The 20,910-nt window shown below is 52.1% G+C and overlaps 1 protein-coding gene across 2 annotated transcripts in view; it reads right to left on the bottom strand.

The window, feature by feature from the left end:
- Window positions 1-20,910, bottom strand: part of LOC138491106 (probable cation-transporting ATPase 13A4) — a 1,999,067-nt gene that overhangs the window by 1,811,894 nt on the left and 166,263 nt on the right. For both annotated transcript variants that reach the window (XM_069617426.1, XM_069617427.1), the window contains exon 2: window positions 8,491-8,664. In XM_069617426.1, coding sequence (XP_069473527.1) covers window positions 8,491-8,664 — 174 coding nt within the window. The remainder of the gene's footprint in view (window positions 1-8,490; window positions 8,665-20,910) is intronic.

Below are 20,910 nucleotides of genomic sequence, written 5' to 3'. Positions count from 1 at the left end.
CATAGAATGCCAATGCCTGTATAGTAAGAGTATGTGGAGAGTGGGGACACGGCCAGAGCACTGGGGTAGGCAGATGTGGCATAGGATGCCAGTGCCTGTATAGTAAGAGTATGTGGAGAGTGGGGACACGGCCAGAGCACTGGGGTAGGCAGATGTGGCATAGGATGCCAATGCCTGTATAGTAAGAGTATGTGGAGATTGGGGACACGGCCAGAGCACTGGGGTAGGCAAATGTGGCATGGGCTGCCAATGCCTGTATAGTAAGAGTATGTGGAGAGTGGGGACGCGGCCAGAGCACTGGGGTAGGCAAATGTGACTTGGGCTGCCAGTGCCTGTGTAGTAAGAGTATGTGGAGAGTGGGGACGCGGCCAGAGCACTGGGGTAGGCAAATGTGACTTGGGCTGCCAGTGCCTGTGTAGTAAGAGTATGTGGAGAGTGGGGACGCGGCCAGAGCACTGGGGTAGGCAAATGTGACTTGGGCTGCCAGTGCCTGTGTAGTAAGAGTATGTGGAGAGTGGGGACGCGGCCAGAGCACTGGGGTAGGCAAATGTGACTTGGGCTGCCAGTGCCTGTGTAGTAAGAGTATGTCGAGAGTGGGGACGCGGCCAGAGCACTGGGGTAGGCAAATGTGACTTGGGCTGCCAGTGCCTGTGTAGTAAGAGTATGTGGAGAGTGGGGACACGGCCAGAGCACTGGGGTAGGCAAATGTGACTTGGGCTGCCAGTGCCTGTGTAGTAAGAGTATGTGGAGAGTGGGGACACGGCCAGAGCACTGAGGTAGGCAAATGTGACTTGGGCTGCCAGTGCCTGTGTAGTAAGAGTATGTGGAGAGTGGGGACACGGCCAGAGCACTGAGGTAGGCAAATGTGACTTGGGCTGCCAGTGCCTGTATAGTAAGAGTATGTGGAGAGTGAGGACACGGCCAGAGCACTGGGGTAGGCAAATGTGACTTGGGCTGCCAGTGCCTGTGTAGTAAGAGTATGTGGAGAGTGGGGACACGGCCAGAGCACTGGGGTAGGCAGATGTGGCATAGGATGCCAGTGCCTGTATAGTAAGAGTATGTGGAGAGTGAGGACACGGCCAGAGCACTGGGGTAGGCAAATGTGACTTGGGCTGCCAGTGCCTGTGTAGTAAGAGTATGTGGAGAGTGGGGACACGGCCAGAGCACTGGGGTAGGCAAATGTGACTTGGGCTGCCAGTGCCTGTGTAGTAAGAGTATGTGGAGAGTGGGGACACGGCCAGAGCACTGGGGTAGGCAGATGTGGCATAGGATGCCAGTGCCTGTATAGTAAGAGTATGTGGAGAGTGGGGACGCGGCCAGAGCACTGGGGTAGGCAAATGTGACTTGGGCTGCCAGTGCCTGTATAGTAAGAGTATGTGGAGAGTGGGGACGCGGCAGATGTGGCATAGGATGCCAGTGCCTGTATAGTAAGAGTATGTGGGGAGTGGGGACACGGCCAGAGCACTGGGGTAGGCAGATGTGGCATAGGATGCCAGTGCCTGTATAGTAAGAGTATGTGGAGAGTGGGGACACGGCCAGAGCACTGGGGTAGGCAAATGTGACTTGGGCTGCCAGTGCCTGTGTAGTAAGAGTATGTGGAGAGTGGGGACACGGCCAGAGCACTGGGGTAGGCAGATGTGGCATAGGATGCCAGTGCCTGTATAGTAAGAGTATGTGGAGAGTGAGGACACGGCCAGAGCACTGGGGTAGGCAAATGTGACTTGGGCTGCCAGTGCCTGTGTAGTAAGAGTATGTGGAGAGTGGGGACACGGCCAGAGCACTGGGGTAGGCAAATGTGGCTTGGGCTGCCAGTGCCTGTGTAGTAAGAGTATGTGGAGAGTGGGGACACGGCCAGAGCACTGGGGTAGGCAAATGTGACTTGGGCTGCCAGTGCCTGTGTAGTAAGGGTATGTGGAGAGTGGGGACGCGGCCAGAGCACTGGGGTATGCAAATGTGACTTGGGCTGCCAGTGCCTGTGTAGTAAGAGTATGTGGAGAGTGGGGACGCGGCCAGAGCACTGGGGTAGGCAAATGTGACTTGGGCTGCCAGTGCCTGTGTAGTAAGAGTATGTGGAGAGTGGGGACACGGCCAGAGCACTGGGGTAGGCAAATGTGACTTGGGCTGCCAGTGCCTGTGTAGTAAGAGTATGTGGAGAGTGGGGACACGGCCAGAGCACTGAGGTAGGCAAATGTGACTTGGGCTGCCAGTGCCTGTGTAGTAAGAGTATGTGGAGAGTGGGGACACGGCCAGAGCACTGAGGTAGGCAAATGTGACTTGGGCTGCCAGTGCCTGTATAGTAAGAGTATGTGGAGAGTGAGGACACGGCCAGAGCACTGGGGTAGGCAAATGTGACTTGGGCTGCCAGTGCCTGTGTAGTAAGAGTATGTGGAGAGTGGGGACACGGCCAGAGCACTGGGGTAGGCAGATGTGGCATAGGATGCCAGTGCCTGTATAGTAAGAGTATGTGGAGAGTGAGGACACGGCCAGAGCACTGGGGTAGGCAAATGTGACTTGGGCTGCCAGTGCCTGTGTAGTAAGAGTATGTGGAGAGTGGGGACACGGCCAGAGCACTGGGGTAGGCAAATGTGACTTGGGCTGCCAGTGCCTGTGTAGTAAGAGTATGTGGAGAGTGGGGACACGGCCAGAGCACTGGGGTAGGCAGATGTGGCATAGGATGCCAGTGCCTGTGTAGTAAGAGTATGTGGATAGTGGGGACACGGCCAGAGCACTGGGGTAGGCAGATGTGGCATAGGATGCCAATGCCTGTATAGTAAGAGTATGTGGGGAGTGGGGACGCGGCCAGAGCACTGGGGTAGGCAGATGTGGCATGGGCTGGCAGTGCCTGTGTAGTAAGAGTATGTGGAGAGTGGGGGGAGTGGGGGCACAGCCAGAGCACTGGGGTAGGCAAATGTGACTTGGGCTGCCAGTGCCTGTGTAGTAAGAGTATGTGGAGAGTGGGGACACGGCCAGAGCACTGGGGTAGGCAAATGTGACTTGGGCTGCCAGTGCCTGTGTAGTAAGAGTATGTGGAGAGTGGGGACACGGCCAGAGCACTGGGGTAGGCAGATGTGGCATAGGATGCCAGTGCCTGTGTAGTAAGAGTATGTGGATAGTGGGGACACGGCCAGAGCACTGGGGTAGGCAGATGTGGCATAGGATGCCAATGCCTGTATAGTAAGAGTATGTGGGGAGTGGGGACGCGGCCAGAGCACTGGGGTAGGCAGATGTGACTTGGGCTGCCAGTGCCTGTGTAGTAAGAGTATGTGGAGAGTGGGGACACGGCCAGAGCACTGGGGTAGGCAGATGTGGCATAGGATGCCAGTGCCTGTGTAGTAAGAGTATGTGGATAGTGGGGACACGGCCAGAGCACTGGGGTAGGCAGATGTGGCATAGGATGCCAGTGCCTGTATAGTAAGAGTATGTGGAGAGTGGGGAAACGGCCAGAGCACTGGGGTAGGCAGATGTGACTTGGGCTGCCAGTGCCTGTGTAGTAAGAGTATGTGGAGAGTGGGGACACGGCCAGAGCACTGGGGTAGGCAGATGTGGCATAGGATGCCAGTGCCTGTATAGTAAGAGTATGTGGAGAGTGGGGAAACGGCCAGAGCACTGGGGTAGGCAGATGTGACTTGGGCTGCCAGTGCCTGTGTAGTAAGAGTATGTGGAGAGTGGGGACACGGCCAGAGCACTGGGGTAGGCAGATGTGGCATAGGATGCCAGTGCCTGTATAGTAAGAGTATGTGGAGAGTGGGGACACGGCCAGAGCACTGGGGTTGGCAGATGTGGCATAGGATGCCAGTGCCTGTACAGTATGAGTATGTGGAGTGGGGACATGGCCAAAGTACTGGGGTTGGCAAATGTGACATGGGCTGGCAGTGCCTAAGAATATGTGAAGAATGGGGACGCGGCCAGAGCAATTGGGTAGGCAAATGTGACTTGGGCTGCCAGTGCCTGTGTAGTAAGAGTATGTGGAGAGTGGGGACACGTCCATAGCACTGGGGTAGGCAAATGTGACTTGGGCTGCCAGTGCCTGTGTAGTAAGAGTATGTGGAGAGTGGGGACACGGCCAGAGCACTGGGGTAGGCAGATGTGGCATAGGATGCCAGTGCCTGTATAGTAAGAGTATGTGGAGAGTGGGGACGCGGCCAGAGCACTGGGGTAGGCTGATGTGGCATAGAATGCCAATGCCTGTATAGTAAGAGTATGTGGAGATTGGGGACACGGCCAGAGCACTGGGGTAGGCAAATGTGGCATGGGCTGCCAATGCCTGTATAGTAAGAGTATGTGGAGATTGGGGACACGGCCAGAGCACTGGGGTAGGCAAATGTGACTTGGGCTGCCAGTGCCTGTGTAGTAAGAGTATGTGGAGAGTGGGGACACGGCCAGAGCACTGGGGTAGGCAAATGTGACTTGGGCTGCCAGTGCCTGTGTAGTACGAGTATGTGGAGAGTGGGGACACGGCCAGAGCACTGGGGTAGGCAGATGTGGCATAGGATGCCAGTGCCTGTATTGTAAGAGTATGTGGAGAGTGGGGACACGGCCAGAACACTGGGGTAGGCAGATGTGGCATAGGATGCCAGTGCCTGTATAGTAAGAGTATGTGGAGAGTGGGGACGCGGCCAGAGCAATGGGGTAGGCAAATGTGACTTGGGCTGCCAGTGCCTGTGTAGTAAGAGTATGTGGAGAGTGGGGACACGGCCAGAGCACTGGGGTAGGCAAATGTGACTTGGGCTGCCAGTGCCTGTGTAGTAAGAGTATGTGGAGAGTGGGGACACGGCCAGAGCACTGGGGTAGGCAAATGTGACTTGGGCTGCCAGTGCCTGTGTAGTAAGAGTATGTGGAGAGTGGGGACACGGCCAGAGCACTGGGGTAGGCAGATGTGGCATAGGATGCCAGTGCCTCTATAGTAAGAGTATGTGGAGAGTGGGGACACGGCCAGAGCACTGGGGTAGGCAGATGTGGCATAGGCTGCCAGTGCCTGTATAGTAGGAGTATGTGGAGAGTGGGGACACGGCCAGAGCACTGGGGTTGGCAGATGTGGCATAGGATTCCAGTGCCTGTACAGTATGAGTATGTGGAGTGGGGACATGGCCAAAGTACTGGGGTTGGCAAATGTGACATGGGCTGGCAGTGCCTAAGAATATGTGAAGAGTGGGGACATGGCCAGAGCACTGGGGTAGGCAGATGTGGCATAGGATGCCAGTGCCTGTGTAGTAAGAGTATGTGGAAAGTGTGGACACGGCCAGAGCACTGGGGTAGGCAGATGTGGCATAGGATGCCAATGCCTGTATAGTAAGAGTATGTGGGGAGTGGGGACGCGGCCAGAGCACTGGGGTAGGCAGATGTGGCATGGGCTGGCAGTGCCTGTATAGTAAGAGTATGTGGAGAGTGGGGACACGGCCAGAGCACTGGGGTAGGCAGATGTGGCATGGGCTGGCAGTGCCTGTATAGTAAGAGTATGTGGAGAGTGGGGACACGGCCAGAGCACTGGGGTAGGCAGATGTGGCATAGGCTGCCAGTGCCTGTATAGTAAGAGTATGTGGGGAGTGGGGACGCGGCCAGAGCACTGGGGTTGGCAGATGTGGCATAGGATGCCAATGCCTGTATAGTAAGAGTATGTGGGGAGTGGGGACGCGGCCAGAGCACTGGGGTAGGCAGATGTGGCATAGGATGCCAGTGCCTGTATAGTAAGAGTATGTGGAGAGTGGGGACACGGCCAGAGCACTGGGGTTGGCAGATGTGGCATAGGATGCCAGTGCCTCTATAGTGAGAGTATGTGGAGAGTGGGGACACGGCCAGAGCACTGGGGTAGGCAGATGTGGCATAGGCTGCCAGTGCCTGTATAGTAGGAGTATGTGGAGAGTGGGGACACGGCCAGAGCACTGGGGTTGGCAGATGTGGCATAGGATGCCAGTGCCTGTACAGTATGAGTATGTGGAGTGGGGACATGGCCAAAGTACTGGGGTTGGCAAATGTGACATGGGCTGGCAGTGCCTAAGAATATGTGAAGAATGGGGACGTGGCCAGAGCACTGGGGTAGGCAAATGTGACTTGGGCTGCCAGTGCCTGTGTAGTAAGAGTATGTGGAGAGTGGGGACACGGCCAGAGCACTGGGGTAGGCAGATGTGGCATAGGATGCCAGTGCCTGTATAGTAAGAGTATGTGGAGAGTGGGGACACGGCCAGAGCACTGGGGTAGGCAGATGTGGCATAGGATGCCAGTGCCTGTATAGTAAGAGTATGTGGAGAGTGGGGACACGCCAGAGCACTGGGGTAGGGAGATGTGGCATAGGATGCCAGTGCCTGTATAGTAAGAGTATGTGGAGAGTGGGGACACGCCAGAGCACTGGGGTAGGCAGATGTGGCATAGGATGCCAGTGCCTGTATAGTAAGAGTATGTGGAGAGTGGGGACGCGGCCAGAGCACTGGGGTTGGCAGATGTGGCATAGGATGCCAGTGCCTGTATAGTAAGAGTATGTGGAGAGTGGGGACATGGCCAGAGCACTGGGGTAGGCAAATGTGACTTGGGCTGCCAGTGCCTGTGTAGTAAGAGTATGTGGAGAGTGGGGACACGGCCAGAGCACTGGGGTAGGCAGATGTGGCATAGGATGCCAGTGCCTGTGTAGTAAGAGTATGTGGAAAGTGGGGACACGGCCAGAGCACTGGGGTAGGCAGATGTGGCATAGGATGCCAATGCCTGTATAGTAAGAGTATGTGGGGAGTGGGGACGCGGCCAGAGCACTGGGGTAGGCAGATGTGGCATGGGCTGGCAGTGCCTGTGTAGTAAGAGTATGTGGAGAGTGGGGGGAGTGGGGGCACGGCCAGAGCACTGGGGTAGGCAGATGTGGCATAGGCTGCCAGTGCCTGTATAGTAAGAGTATGTGGAGAGTGGGGACGCGGCCAGAGCACTGGGGTTGGCAGATATGGCATAGGATGCCAATGCCTGTATAGTAAGAGTATGTGGGGAGTGGGGACGCGGCCAGAGCACTGGGGTAGGCAGATGTGGCATAGGATGCCAGTGCCTGTATAGTAAGAGTATGTGGAGAGTGGGGACACGGCCAGAGCACTGGGGTAGGCAGATGTGGCATAGGATGCCAGTGCCTGTATAGTAAGAGTATGTGGAGAGTGGGGAAAGGGCCAGGGCACTGGGGTAGGCAGATGTGACTTGGGCTGCCAGTGCCTGTGTAGTAAGAGTATGTGGAGAGTGGGGACATGGCCAGAGCACTGCGGTAGGCAGATGTGGCATAGGATGCCAGTGCCTGTATAGTAAGAGTATGTGGAGAGTGGGGACGCGGCCAGAGCACTGGGGTAGGCAGATGTGGCATAGGATGCCAGTGCCTGTATAGTAAGAGTATGTGGAGAGTGGGGACACGGCCAGAGCACTGGGGTAGGCAGATGTGGCATAGATGCCAGTGCCTGTATAGTAAGATTATGTGGAGAGTGGGGACGCGGCCAGAGCACTGGGGTAGGCAGATGTGGCATAGGATGCCAGTGCCTGTATAGTAAGAGTATGTGGAGAGTGGGGACGCGGCCAGAGCACTGGGGTAGGCAGATGTGGCATAGGATGCCAGTGCCTGTATAGTAAGAGTATGTGGAGAGTGGGGACACGGCCAGAGCACTGGGGTAGGCAGATGTGGCATAGGATGCCAGTGCCTGTATAGTAAGAGTATGTGGAGAGTGGGGACACGGCCAGAGCACTGGGGTAGGCAGATGTGACTTGGGCTGCCAGTGCCTGTATAGTAAGAGTATGTGGAGAGTGAGGAAACGGCCAGCGCACTGGGGTTGGCAGATGTGGCATAGGATGCCAGTGCCTGTACAGTAAGAGTATGTGGAGTGGGGACGCGGCCAGAGCACTGGGGTTGGCAGATGTGACTTGGGCTGCCAGTGCCTGTATAGTAAGAGTATGTGGAGAGTGGGGACGCGGCCAGAGCACTGGGGTAGGCAGATGTGGCATAGGATGCCAATGCCTGTGTAGTAAGAGTATGTGGAGATTGGGGACACGGCCAGAGCACTGGGGTAGGCAAATGTGACGTGGGCTGCCAGTGCCTGTATAATAAGAGTATGTGGAGAGTGGGGACGCGGCCAGAGCACTGGGGTATATGTCATTCTCCTCAAATGACATCTTCTGTCTATATACTGCATGTCATGTATTGATCATATGGTTACGCTAAAGCACCACCATATTAGCTAAAATTGAAATAAACACAGCAGGGGGGGGGCGGTAAACTGCAGCCAGCTTGTGCTTCTCTCAACGGCTTCCATGGGAATATTTTCAGACACAAGCAAGGTGCCATTTTCCTATGATTGGCTGTGACACCGGGAACAGGTGAACAATGATGCTGCTCACTGCTGGCATCTCACAAAAGCCAATAACTGGCTTTTGATGCCTTTGTTGTGTAGAATGACTTGCACATCGCCCCATCAACTCCCAGGATTGTGCTTGCTAAACTCAAATGGAATTGCCACAAAAAGCTCAGTATAGCAGTAGACTTACGGTGGTCCTGAGGAGGATGATGTTGGCGTCTTCCAAGGTGCATGGAATGCAGTTCGCCCAGACCTCCCACTCTGGCTTCCAGTAGAAGAGCAGCAGGAGGGCCCCGAGGGAGACAGTGTACCCCGAGATGCACAGGATCCTCTTCAAGATGGCGGTCCGGTATCCAAAGAGTTCCTGCAAATAAAGAGCAAAAAGAAAGTGGGTGAACATGGAGTCGATCAGGATCTACCCTTGGAAGGGCTAAGATGATTGCAAAGAGACTAGATTTAAAAGTAATTGCCTCCTCTTCATATGTATTCTTCACCCAGAAAATCCATGACGAATGTCTCTTTAAAATGACACACCTAAACGTTTCTAAAAGGCTTTCAGGGACATTAGAATTACATAATTACAAATATCGAAGTCCAATAATGTCTTTCTTCTGCGCCTACTCTTGATTTAGCCCAGAAGCGTCCAGGTCTGCTCTGAATTTCGGACTGCTTGCAACAGATATTGATGAACTGTCCGATTTAAAATTATCTGGACTTGCCGTTCAGACTAGATTCCATAGATTAAAAATAGCACAGACAGGACTGATTTTATGAAGTATCGCTCATGTGATCTTTCAAACAATCGAAATCAAAGTCTTTCAGGCTGTGTGTTCTCACTCTCATATGCCAAGGAACTCTCCACAGTTCAGCTGTCATAGTTAGGCCCTGGCAATCATCACACCGTGAATATTAACACGGGACAAAGGTTTCTGATTAAAAAACCCTACTCTTTGCATTCTGTATATGGACAGAACGTGCGCACGTGACTGGGAAGGCACAAAGATGACACCATCTATGGTGGTAGCTGAGACCCTAGCAAAACAACCCCAGGAGGATAGCTCAGGGGCAACGTGCTCGCCTTGGAAGCAAGACAGAGCACCACAGGTTCGATCCTGGGGTTTGCGCTAAAAAAACCTCTGGGTTTTAAGCGCGTTATAAATAACCCATCATATCATACCAAATTAAGTCTCTCATTAGACAACGTTTGCATGGTTGATAGACCGCTGCTCTGCATTGCAAGCCCAGTCTTCCCCCACGCAATCCTTGTGATAGCAATACCAGGAGGGGGTCTGGCGGGGAGTTAGGGCTTAGTCAGGAGAGCAGCGCAAGATAGATATTGGGGCAGAAAGGTTGTATTGTATTGTTTATTTATTTGTAGAGTGCACTGGGCTGTTAGGCAACTGGGGGCTTATGAAGTCTTATGTTACAGTTACAAAGATATCTTACATTTACAATCGAGGTATCAGTTACAACTGAGGTGATGTTTGTTTTTACATAAGCAGCAATAAACAGGAGGTGCGGAGGTATGTACATGCGCATCACAGGTAAGGTTACGGATACATATATATGGTTGACATTTACAGTCATCGGCAACATATAAGATTAGCAGAGGTATACAGAGAGGAGAGTTAACATGGGTGTGTTAATCTATACACCAGTGTCTTGGTGAGTGGAAACCTGCCAGTCAAGAGTTATACAGTCGTTGGTGTGTAGCCAGAGTTTAAGATTAGTTTTGAAGGATTGGAGGGAGGGTGTGGCTCTTAAGGAATCCGGGATAGAGTTCCATAGATGAGCTGCCAGTACTGGGAAGCTTGAGCCTCCAGTTCGTTTTAGATTGAAGTTAGGGATTCTGATACTATTGGCATGAGCCTTTCTGATGGGGCGTTCGGATGCATGCTTAGAGAATTTCTCAGTGAGGTAGGCAGGTGCTTTGTTATTTAGACAGTTGTGTGTAATGTTCAGGGTTTTAAGTTTGATTCTGTCATTGATGGCCAACCATTTGGCGGCTCTTCTTTGGTCAGATATGTGCTGTCCTTTGCTTAATGCTGTTCTAAGAGCGTTGTTTTACAGGGTTTGGAGTTTATTGGTGTTGTGTTTACTAGTGCCTAGGTAAAGTGTGTTGCAGTAGTCTAGTTTCGATAGGATTAGCACCCGTGCAATAGTGATGCAGCTGTCAATGGACAGAAATGGTTTACATGCATTAATTAGTTTACAAGTGTAACTTGTTGCTGACGCTGTGGCATTTACTTGCTTGTTGAAGTTAAGAGCTGAATCTAAATAGAAGACTAAGGTTTTAACTTCCTTGGCTACATTGATTTTAATACCATCAATGGTGATGGATTTGTACATGTGGGAGAGTTTGTTTAGTTTGCTGGTGGATCCAATGATTAAAAGCTCATTTTTTTCGTCGTAAAATACAGATCGTGGGTGGCCATCCAGGTATGTGTGATTTGATAGATTTTGTTTATGAGGTTAGTGTCTTTGTCGTAGTCTTTGGATTGGATGAGGATCTGGGTGTTGTCAGCATAATTAGTATATGAGACACCCAGTTTGTCCAGGATTTCGAAGAGTGGCTTTGTAAAAATGTTATACAAAGTAGGAGAGACACACAACCCCTGAGGAATGCCACAGGTGATGGGTACTGGGTCAGCAGCTGAAGTGGGCGAAAAGACTCTTCTAGTTCTGTTATCCAGGAAGGAATGTATACATGCAGTGGCCTTTGTGGAGAAGTAGGCAGCCGATTTGAGATGGTTGCATAGTACTTTATGATCTACCAAATCAAAGGCGGCTGACAGATCTAGGAGTAAAAGAATGGAGGTGTCTCCTCTATCTTTACGCTTATCTAGTTGGTTCTTGAGATCAAGGAGTGCCGTCTCGGTTCCGTGTCTCTGTCTGAATCCAGATTGTCTGGTGCCCAGTAAGTTATTAATCTCCAAGTAGGATTGAATCTGTAGATAGGCACCTTTATCTAAGATTTTAAGGAGAAACGGAACTGTCGTTATGCGTCTGTAATTCGTTGGGACACTAGGATCTAGGTTAGCTTTTTTTTTTTTTTAAGAGGGGTAATATCCAGGCATTTTTAAGGTCGGTAGGCACAGAGCAGGATTTAAAGGATGAGTTGATAAAGGAGGTGACGAAAGGACCTAGTTAGTAGGCCGGTAGTTTGGTTGTCTTGGATTGAGGTAAGTCTGAGATGGTAAGCGAGATCAAGTAATGATCAGTCCATATGCATGGTTCAATGGCAGTTATGAGGGAGGTGCAGTTGATATCTGCCACTCAGTCCAGGGTGCGGCCTTTGGAGTGAGTTTGGCCGTTGTTCCTGATGGTGAGGCCAACTTACATAATCATATTGGCTAGGATAGAGGCATTAGTGTCTTTAGGGTCATTAAGGCCTTAGTTGAAATTGCCAAATAGGATAATTTGTGTCCCAGGTTTGCCATTAGTATTCAGAAGGGTAGTTATGTCTTCAAAAGTTCCTAGTGGGCCAGGATGTCTATAGATAAGGTGCACAGTAATAGAGCGTGAGGCGGAGATTCCTAGTTTTAGCAAAAGTAGTTCTGCTGATGGCATAGTCATGTGATCTATTTCTTTGATGGTGAGATAGGCTCTGCAGATGAAAGCTATGCCGCCTCCTTTGGACGTGTCTGTCTTTTCTAAAGATGGTGAAGTTCGTGGGTATGGGTAGCATCAGGGCTGGGCTGGCCGCTTTATGCAGCCATGTTTCGGTCACTGCTAGGAAGTTGAGTTGGTTGCAGGTGACGATGTCGGCAATTTCAGATGCATGGACTATCAGATCTAACGTTGATGAGACCTCGCTTGAGGTTATGCGTTTATTTTATGGTATCACTAGTGTGGTCATTGTTGACTAAGATTTCTGAGGATTTAGTGCAGGGTTTCTGATTAAGGATAGGTTCGGTTTTTGAGGTGTTGCAGGAGGCTTGTGTTGGCTTCATCTTGCAGTAGCCGTGTGAATAGTAGGCTAGCAATGGCTTGGGCAGTCTAGATCCTAGTCTATAATTTCGTAGTATGGTAGGGCAAACCTGTCTAGGGTAGATCTGTGTAGTGGGATTTGACGACTGATGGGTTGAAGGCAGGGCTTGCATCTTGCTAGTCAGTTACTTTGCTGTCGGGAATCTATAATAGAGGGCTGCCACCATAGATAGAGCCGTAAGTGTGGTAAGGATGACTAGAGAGCAAGTGGTTGGATTGGACATAGGAAATGTCATATCAGTTTTGGTGGAGGTATTTGTCTAGTATCGGCAGGTGTAAGACGTAGGACTGGGCTAGTTCAGAATAGCAACAGTAGGCATGGGGCCAGGCTAGTACAGAATAGCAACTTATTGGGGCCAGGCTAGTACAGAATAGCAACAGTAGGCATGGGGCCAGGCTAGTACAGAATAGCAACAGTAGGCATGGTGCCAGGCTAGTACAGAATAGCAACAATAGGCATGGGGCCAGGCTAGTACAGAATAGCAACAGTAGGCATGGGGCCTGGCTACTACAGAATAGCAACTTATTGGGGCCAGGCTAGTACAGAATAGCAACAGTAGGCATGGGGCCAGGCTAGTACAGAATAGCAACAATAGGCATGGGGCCAGACTAGTACAGAATAGCAACAGTAGGCATGGGGCCAGGCTAGTACAGAATAGCAAAAATGGGCATGGGGCCAGGCTAGTACAGAATAGCAACAGTAGGCATGGGGCCAGGCTATTACAGAATAGCAACTTATTGGGGCCAGGCTAGTACAGAATAGCAACAGTAGGCATGTGGCCAGGCTAGTACAGAATAGCAACAATAGGCATGGGGCCAGGCTAGTACAGAATAGCAACAATAGGCATGGGGCCAGGCTAGTACAGCATAGCAACAGTAGGCATGGGGCCAGGCTAGTACAGAACAACAATAGACATGGGGCCAGACTAGTACAGAATAGCAACAGTAGGCATGGGGCCAGGCTAATACAGTGAGTGGCAGGGAGGGGCGTCTAAGGCAAATTCAGCATGGCGGGTGGTGAAATCGGCTGAGATATGGCTTAGCCAGCCCAGAATATTGTATTCGAAAAGCAATTAGGGCAATGCAGGCAGAGCATAGGCAACTGGAGCAATTTGCACAGCATGTTGATGTGGGGTAGAAGATATTTGGTAGGGTCTGTAGAGAACCACTTCATACGGTTTCTAACATCATGTCAGGGGCAATGCTCTAGGGCCGCCATAGTTGAGTGGCCACTGCATATATAAAACCAGTGAAGACAATTTTACACGCTATGATACGAGTCGGTGGATTAGGGCTAAGGCAAATATTGTTAAACATTAGCCATAGGTGCATGCAAATCAAATCTCGACTGCTTATTGATAAGAGGCAACTTTATGCAATGTAATGACCCATTCAGTTACATGAATGGGGTGCCGGTTGATCACTGGAAAGTGGGAGTGGCACACGCTGACGAGTTCAACAGGTGGCCGGTAATACTAAGTGCCTCACAATGAGGTCAGCACCAGTGTTTACCGGTGGAGCTGGTTATTGGGGGTGGTGCCGGGAGAGGCAGCAAAAGTTAGTAACTCAGCAAGGCCGGAGTTCCTGTGGATCAGATAGGCAGCTTACCAAGTGTAGCAGGGACACAACGACAAGTAGGGCAGAGACGTTGTTGGAGAGGTGTAGGTTCTCTGTCTCCAGCTCTCCTGCCAACAATGCCTACACACAGACCCTCCCTGCTCCTTATGGTGGTCTAATTTGATGTTTGGGACGCCAGGGGCACTCCAGGACCAGATCTTCCCTGTGCTGGCACAATATTAGCCCAGACCTGCATGCAGGGATGACATACATGCACTTGGTCATTCAGTACATGTCGGCGATAACTTGGCCAGTTTGGAGATGGTGCAGAAATTAGACTTCCATGAGTATGCAATACCACCCACCTGTTAAGGTGCGCGTCGCGTCACCTTGTCGTACCTGTATTTCCGGAAGGAGTTCGTACTGGAGAAGCCAGGCTGGTGATCAGAAAACTGGATGATGAGAATGTAACGCAACGAACTGGCCTCAACCCAGCCCTGAGGATACAGAGCAGGATGGGGACCAACCCCCGACGCCACAGAACTCTTCCCTGCGGATCTGCGTGACACCAAATCAGTGCAAGCACTGACAGGGAAGGTAGTCCAAAAGTTAAAGGTTGTAGGTAGAAGAGGTATCCGCAGAATCCTGGTCGAGAGATGCGAAAGGCACACAAGGATCCGGTAGCAGATGACACAATTCTGACAATATAGGCAGGGGAAGTCAGTCTGTATCTGGTTTCCAACAAGGCAGGAGAACCAGTCCGAAAACAGTCTTAATCAGGCTTCCAACAATGACAGGAGAACAGTCTGTAACTGATTTTCAGCAAGGCAGGTTACACTGGAGAAGTAAGGCAGACAAGGAACTGGGGTCCAATTGAACCAGGAGAGCAGCAGAAAGAAACTGGCCAGGGCTGGTACCCTACAAAGGCTGAGAGGTAGTCTAGCCTAAGGAGAACCCAAAATGAGGGAGAACCAGCAAGGAGGGGAATCCCTGGAAGGGCAAGTCCAAGAAAAGGGAAGCCAGGGACCAACCCCAGACCCGGGGGGAGGAAAACAGGAACAAGGAAAAGGAAGCAGGAGCTGGAGCAGGACCAAAAAGGAACCAACAGGAGCAGGGACGCTGGGCGAGGAGCAGCGGCGAGTCAGGAACGAACCGCGTTAAGACACGATTCATTCCTGCACTCGTACGCTACTTAAAGCACTCGGCATGAAGCTGAGGCTTGGAACGGGGGCAGCCCGTGCATGCCCCACGCCCCCACCAGAGCGGAAACGAGGCTTGGAACACAAGCCTGCTCCGGGCTCCGCAGTGGTCCGTGGCACACGCGTATGCCCGCGGCCGGAAAGCAGCAGTGAGTTTGGGCATCGGGAGAGCAGTCTCCCGGCGAGCCAAACTTGGGAGTGGAGCTGCCAGGGCTGGGGACGTCGTCCTGCAGCCCTCCAGGTGGGTGCTCTAACACCACCCCTCCGAGTAGTGTTTGCAATGTTCAGAGGCGAGGGCCCTCTGCTGTCAGAGTTCACCAAGAGGCTAGATTGGAGGTTATCAAGCCGCTGGCATTGGAGTGCAGGCATACAGGGCTGTCACAGAGGTGGGGGGGGCTGTGGGGTTTTGGAGGGGGAGGACATTTTCCAGGGCCTCTGGCCTTGAAATGGACCTCACAGCAGGACAAACTGGGCAAGTAAAAAAATAACTGAGGATGTGGATCTTTTTTCTGTTTCTTTTCCAGCTCAAGGTTATAAAATGAGACAGTGAGCAGACAGTCAGTAAAGCCCAATCCCAAACTAAGGTTTCTTAGAAACCAATCAACAGGAGACGTGCCGGGTTAAGCCCTGTGGAGGCCCTAGGCAGTCGAAATTTCGCAGGCCCTCCTGGCAAATTATGAGAATGCCAACGCAGCATAGCTGCATTGCGCAACAGCCAGTGCATCAAGGCCTCTGCCTTCCTGGGGCCTCTAAAAGGAGTGGGGCCCATAGGCTGGTGCCTACTTGACCTAATGGATAATCCGGCACTGAACAGGAGTCTACAAATATATGAGTTTGGCCTATGCCCAAAGCAAAGTAGTCTACCGCAGTACTTGTGAGGTGATTTGCTTGGGCTTGCTGGCCCTACACCAAAGGCCAGTGTCAGGCCAGGTGGACTGTTAGCAGCCTGCCTTCTGTCTGGTAAATGTATGCGTGCCCCTGCAAGTGACTTCACAAGTGCCAGCAAGGAATGTTCCTTTTTTCTCCGAGCTACGTGGTTTGCTCTAACTATGGCTGCTGAATTGCATGGACTAAGGACGCTGATACAGGACTGAAATGTGTACAAGGTGCGTTAGGAAGCGGGACTTACAATTACTGACAGTGCTCACGCCAGTTCAAGTTTTGAATCAGCGTGCTCGGAGTTAGTATACCTGTGAACTGAATTCTCAAATTGTCATCTTTACTACATTGATTGTGTTACTGGGTGGCTCCTCCCCTTACGTGAATCAGCTGCTACAAAAAGTACAGGCTCGTGCCCCAGTGCGAGCGCCCCCTGCAAGTGACTTTGCAAGTGCCAGCAAGGAGCCTGTTCGCCGACGAGCAGGCTCGGGACTCTCTTGGAGGGACTTGCCTTCTAATCATTTGAATCAGCAGTAATTGAGAAACGTCCATTAAGTGAGGTTTTTTTCTCTTTTTCGTCAGATTTATAACAATGTCAAATAAATATACATCTAGCCGTACGCAGGGTCGGACTGGCCGTATCGGTCCATCGGCCCGTGGCCGATGGACTTTGAGGACAGTGGGGGCCGGTTTTCCTTCAAGCCACCCGGGGCTGTTTTTTTTGTTGTAACGTGCAGCGCCGCGCGGTGCCGGCGTGGCTCTGCTGCAGGCAGCTGAGCCACAGAGCAAGTGCTGCGGCAGGCAGACCGGGCCGCCATCACCCGCCCAAGCTGGGCCAATGCCATTTTTTCTTTTTAATGTAACTGTCAGTGGCGCGGCCCGGGCCTGGTCAAACACAAACTGGGCAATTTTTTGTAATGTAACAACTTGTTCGTCGCTGCCAACAGCCAAGGCTGTGTGTGTGCCGCTCGCGCAGCCGCGAGCCGCGCTGCCTGCCTGCCTCCGGCGTTGCGGGCGGGGCGGGCCGCGCTACTGAGTGCGTCTGTGCAGCATAAAATTATTCATCAAAGCAAGGTAACAACACATACACGTTCTTGTTACCTTGCTTTGATGATTTCATTTGCATGCAGCATGCATGCATCAATAATAACTAATTTGAATGCATATATGGGGCCGCTGTGGCGGCGGCCGCCCGTGCACTGTCTGCAGCCACTTTGTAGTGTGCCCGCCCCCCAGTGCCTGGTGCTCCGTGCTCGCTGCCGGGCCGCCCGCCGGGCTTGGTAAGTGGCGAGGGAGGGGGGCGTGCTTCGTTCCTTCGTTCCTTGTGTGTGATAACTTGCTAAGCCTATGAATAATAATAAGCAGGCTGGGCTGGCCTGGCCTGGGGCTGCCTGCCTCCAGCAGGGCTGGTGGCAGGCTGGACGACCCCCCGGCAGTTGTTGCTTTCAACTTTAGGAAGTAACAACAACACATTTGTTGCACTTTCCAAAGTTCAAACGCAACTTGTGCCTGGGGCTGGGCCGCTCACAGACTCCGTGTCGCCAGGACTGGCGTCTGGTCCACGTGACTGAGTGCGCTCTAGGATATAGTTGGGCCGTTTGACCCATCCTGGGCATGATGATTTCGGAGTCGGACTCGGGAGTCGGACACACACACACACCCACGGCAGCGGCAGACAGCACGACACGACACCACAGAGTCTGCACTGCAGTCTGTAGCAGGCAGGCAGCCAGCAAGGACCCCGGTCCCCACCGCGCACACCACACCGCAGACAGTGCAGCAGGCGGCCCCGGCCCGAAGAAGTCCGGTCCGGCCGGACCAAGACGAAGAGACAGCTGAGCCTGGATATTGGACAACAAACAGGTAAGAAGAATCATACAACAACAGAGCATAGTTGACGGCACGCGCTGTAATGGAACCCCCCCCCAGGAAGGAACTTGGCATCATGATTCACATCCAGCTCTCAGGCTCAGCCCTGAGGCTGGCCTGGAACTAAATTCTGAATCTGAGCCCGGGTGGGCAGGGCGCTGGGCCGCTGGCGCTGCCCATCCGGACGTGGCATGATGGGCCGCATGGGCGTGTATGTTTGTATGTTAAGAAAATATTTGAGCCCCGGCAGAGCTGCACATGTGTCTGAGCCCCACTCTTTTTGGAGGGAGCCCCTTTAGGCATTGTACAGGGTTCTGGTGTGTTCCACATTATCTCTCAGGTTTGTGATCCCTTCTCAAGTACTTTTTGCTGGTGGCTTTGTTTATTCTGCGTGATCTGTAATTAGGGTAAGCGTAGTCTGCGTGGTATCTTATGCACTGGGTGCAGTCCTGTATTGGGAGACCTTGTAGTCCTCTCTATGATTCTTTGCAGCAGGGCAGCCAGCTGTTTCCCAGCTTGTCCTGCTAGCTGTATTATGCGGACCATATGTTCAGTGAGTCTGTAGTACTGCGTTTCATCTTGTGGCTTGCCTTTAAAATGTAACTAAAATGCAGTTTCCTATAGGGTAGTCTTGTTGAGGTGCAGATGTGTCCCCCCCTATGTACCCACTTTGTTGCAGGGTTAGAGTACTTGCCACTTATGCTCACCATGGAGCGTCCTCCGGATTGAAGATCTTACGGTGCTTCCACAGGGAAGATCTGTAGTTTTTGCGGTCGCCAAGAATACTCCTGGAGGGGCGGAGAGGGCCGTAATTGCTGTTGTGTCCGAGGGAAGTTGCAGTGTATTTCTGCCCGGCGTGCAATCTGCCGTGCGTCCAGCGGTGCTACACTGTGTGCATGCTGTCGTGGACCCAGGCGTTAAGGGGGGCACGTCTGCATAGCATTGGGCACCATGTGCTTCCTCTGTGCGAGCGACGTTCGGGCCCTGCACCCCTCGTATGTTCTTTTGCTTGCCATGCGCCCTTATGTGCTGAGAGATCCTGCATCCGCTTTGGGTTCTTTGCGAGCCGGGAAGCCTATTGTTCACCCCGGGTGCTTTCCAGCCTGCAGTGTTATGTAGATACAGTTCTTGCAGCTGTGTTTCCTCGTGTGTTTCCTCGTGTGTTTCCTCGTTCTTTATAATGAACTTATACGCGCTGCTTCGCAGTGTGCCGGTTTGTTAAAGCACAGCGTCTCTTGCTATATGTGCTCGCTCCTCTCCCCCTGCTTAAGAGCATGTCACCTGTCTTTATGGTAGGGTGTCCCCCTCCGCTAAAGGTCTTACTCTGCTTCCATAAGGGCAGGCTAGCGGTCGTGCTCTGTGAATTTATTCTCGGGGGAGCACCGGGGGATGGCAGCATTATTCATTGCGTCCAGGAGTCTGTGCAGACTGTGCGTTATTTGTCAGCTCAGTGTGCAGGGTGCTATGTACTCAGTGTTGCCCCGTGTTGCTCACGCGGGCATGTGTATTATCGTTCCCTGCTATGCAGCACGCCGAATGTGTGATGCGCTGTCGATGCCCCTGCTTCAGTAATGGTGGACCCAAAGTCTCTTCCCAGGTATGGGGTTAGGGGGGGGTGGTTGTGTCTGCTCAGCCCACCGAGGCCCGAGGGGATGGATCAATGGTAGTATGGGTGCGGGCCTTCTCTTCCCTCCCCCTCTGCAGCATTCACCCGACCCGTTATCTGTTTCCACTTTGCTGCTAGGGCCCCTGTGTGCAGAGCTGCACATGTGTGTGGGACCCCTTTGCTGCTAGGGCCCCTGTGTACAGTGCTGCTCATGTCCACGGGACCTCTTTGCTGCTAAGGCCCCTGTGTGCAGAGCTGCACATGTGTCTGGGACCCCTTTGCTGCTAGGGCCCCTGTGTGCAGAGCTGCACATGATGTGTGTGGGACCCCTTTGCTGCTAGGGCCCCTGTGTACAGAGCTGCTCATGTCCATGGAACCCCTTTCCTGAAGGTGCACCCGTGTGTATGCTCTCTGCCCTCCCTACTGTGACAGCCTAGGCAGGCTAGGTTAGGTTAGGTTCGCGCCTCGGGCTGCATGTTAAGAATGCACATACTTGATTGGATGGAAAACACACAGACCTGCACACCTAAAGCCGGGTCGACTACATAATGTAATCCCCAGAATTGGCAAAGTCTTTATGCTCATGTCTGTGGAGCGGAATGTGCTTGTCCAATTGCATAATCCGGACATAATCGACCTGGTTGCACATAAAAGTGCATTGTTGCAGGAACTCTTGATTGAATGATTTCCAGGATTTTCATGAAGCTGGAAGCAGGATTTCCAGGAGCGGTGGACCCTGTCTCAGAACTGTATGCAAAGTTTTTATGAGTTGTGTTGTTATTGTGTCATCATTATTAAATACAACTATTTTCATTACTGGTGGCAACGAGTAGACATGATTTGAGTCTGGTTCTGCAACATAAGTATTTTACTATGTGATGATGTTTTTTTTTTAAACAAAAACAAAAGGAATGTTATCACTTTCTCAAGCATTTACGCAAAACATAACAACATGCAACAGACACATGAACCCTCCATAAGTAGCATTTTCTGTAAAGTCGCGAATTTACGTGATTCACGGATGATGGTTTGAGGGCCACTTTTTTTTAAGTGAGGGGTGGGCCACTTTTCTGAGGCGAGGGGTGGGCCACTTTTTTTTTGGGTGTCCGGGCCTATTTCTTGTCCCAGTCCAACCCTGGCCGTACGGGTTCCAGAACGAGGAAGGAAATGCCAAGTGGGTCACGGCCATATGATGACATAGTCTGTACCTTTAGTGTTTTCACTACTTAGAGGAGCTATGAAAATGGCACAGGCTATATGCCCTTACCTCCTTCTCCGTTGACTGCAACGGATACGGTTATTCTAGCAGCAATTGAACCTGAGAATTCCATACGGTTCATTGATACGGGTAAGTGTTTATTCTGGCGTTTCACTGGGAAATGGAACTAAGGCAGCGGGAGGGTCGGCACAGCCTCCAAGTGTAACCGCCAATCTCAGACAAACTTGATAACTCCCTCCTGGCTCTATCACAAGATCCTTTGAGCCAGGAGGGGGGAGTGTGGGAGTGCGG

This window comes from Ambystoma mexicanum, chromosome 10 (assembly GCF_040938575.1).
Source record: "Ambystoma mexicanum isolate Mex_15411 chromosome 10, UKY_AmexF1_1, whole genome shotgun sequence".
In the NCBI taxonomy this organism is placed as follows: domain Eukaryota; kingdom Metazoa; phylum Chordata; class Amphibia; order Caudata; family Ambystomatidae; genus Ambystoma; species Ambystoma mexicanum.
This window is presented reverse-complemented; position numbering and strand designations above follow the sequence as displayed.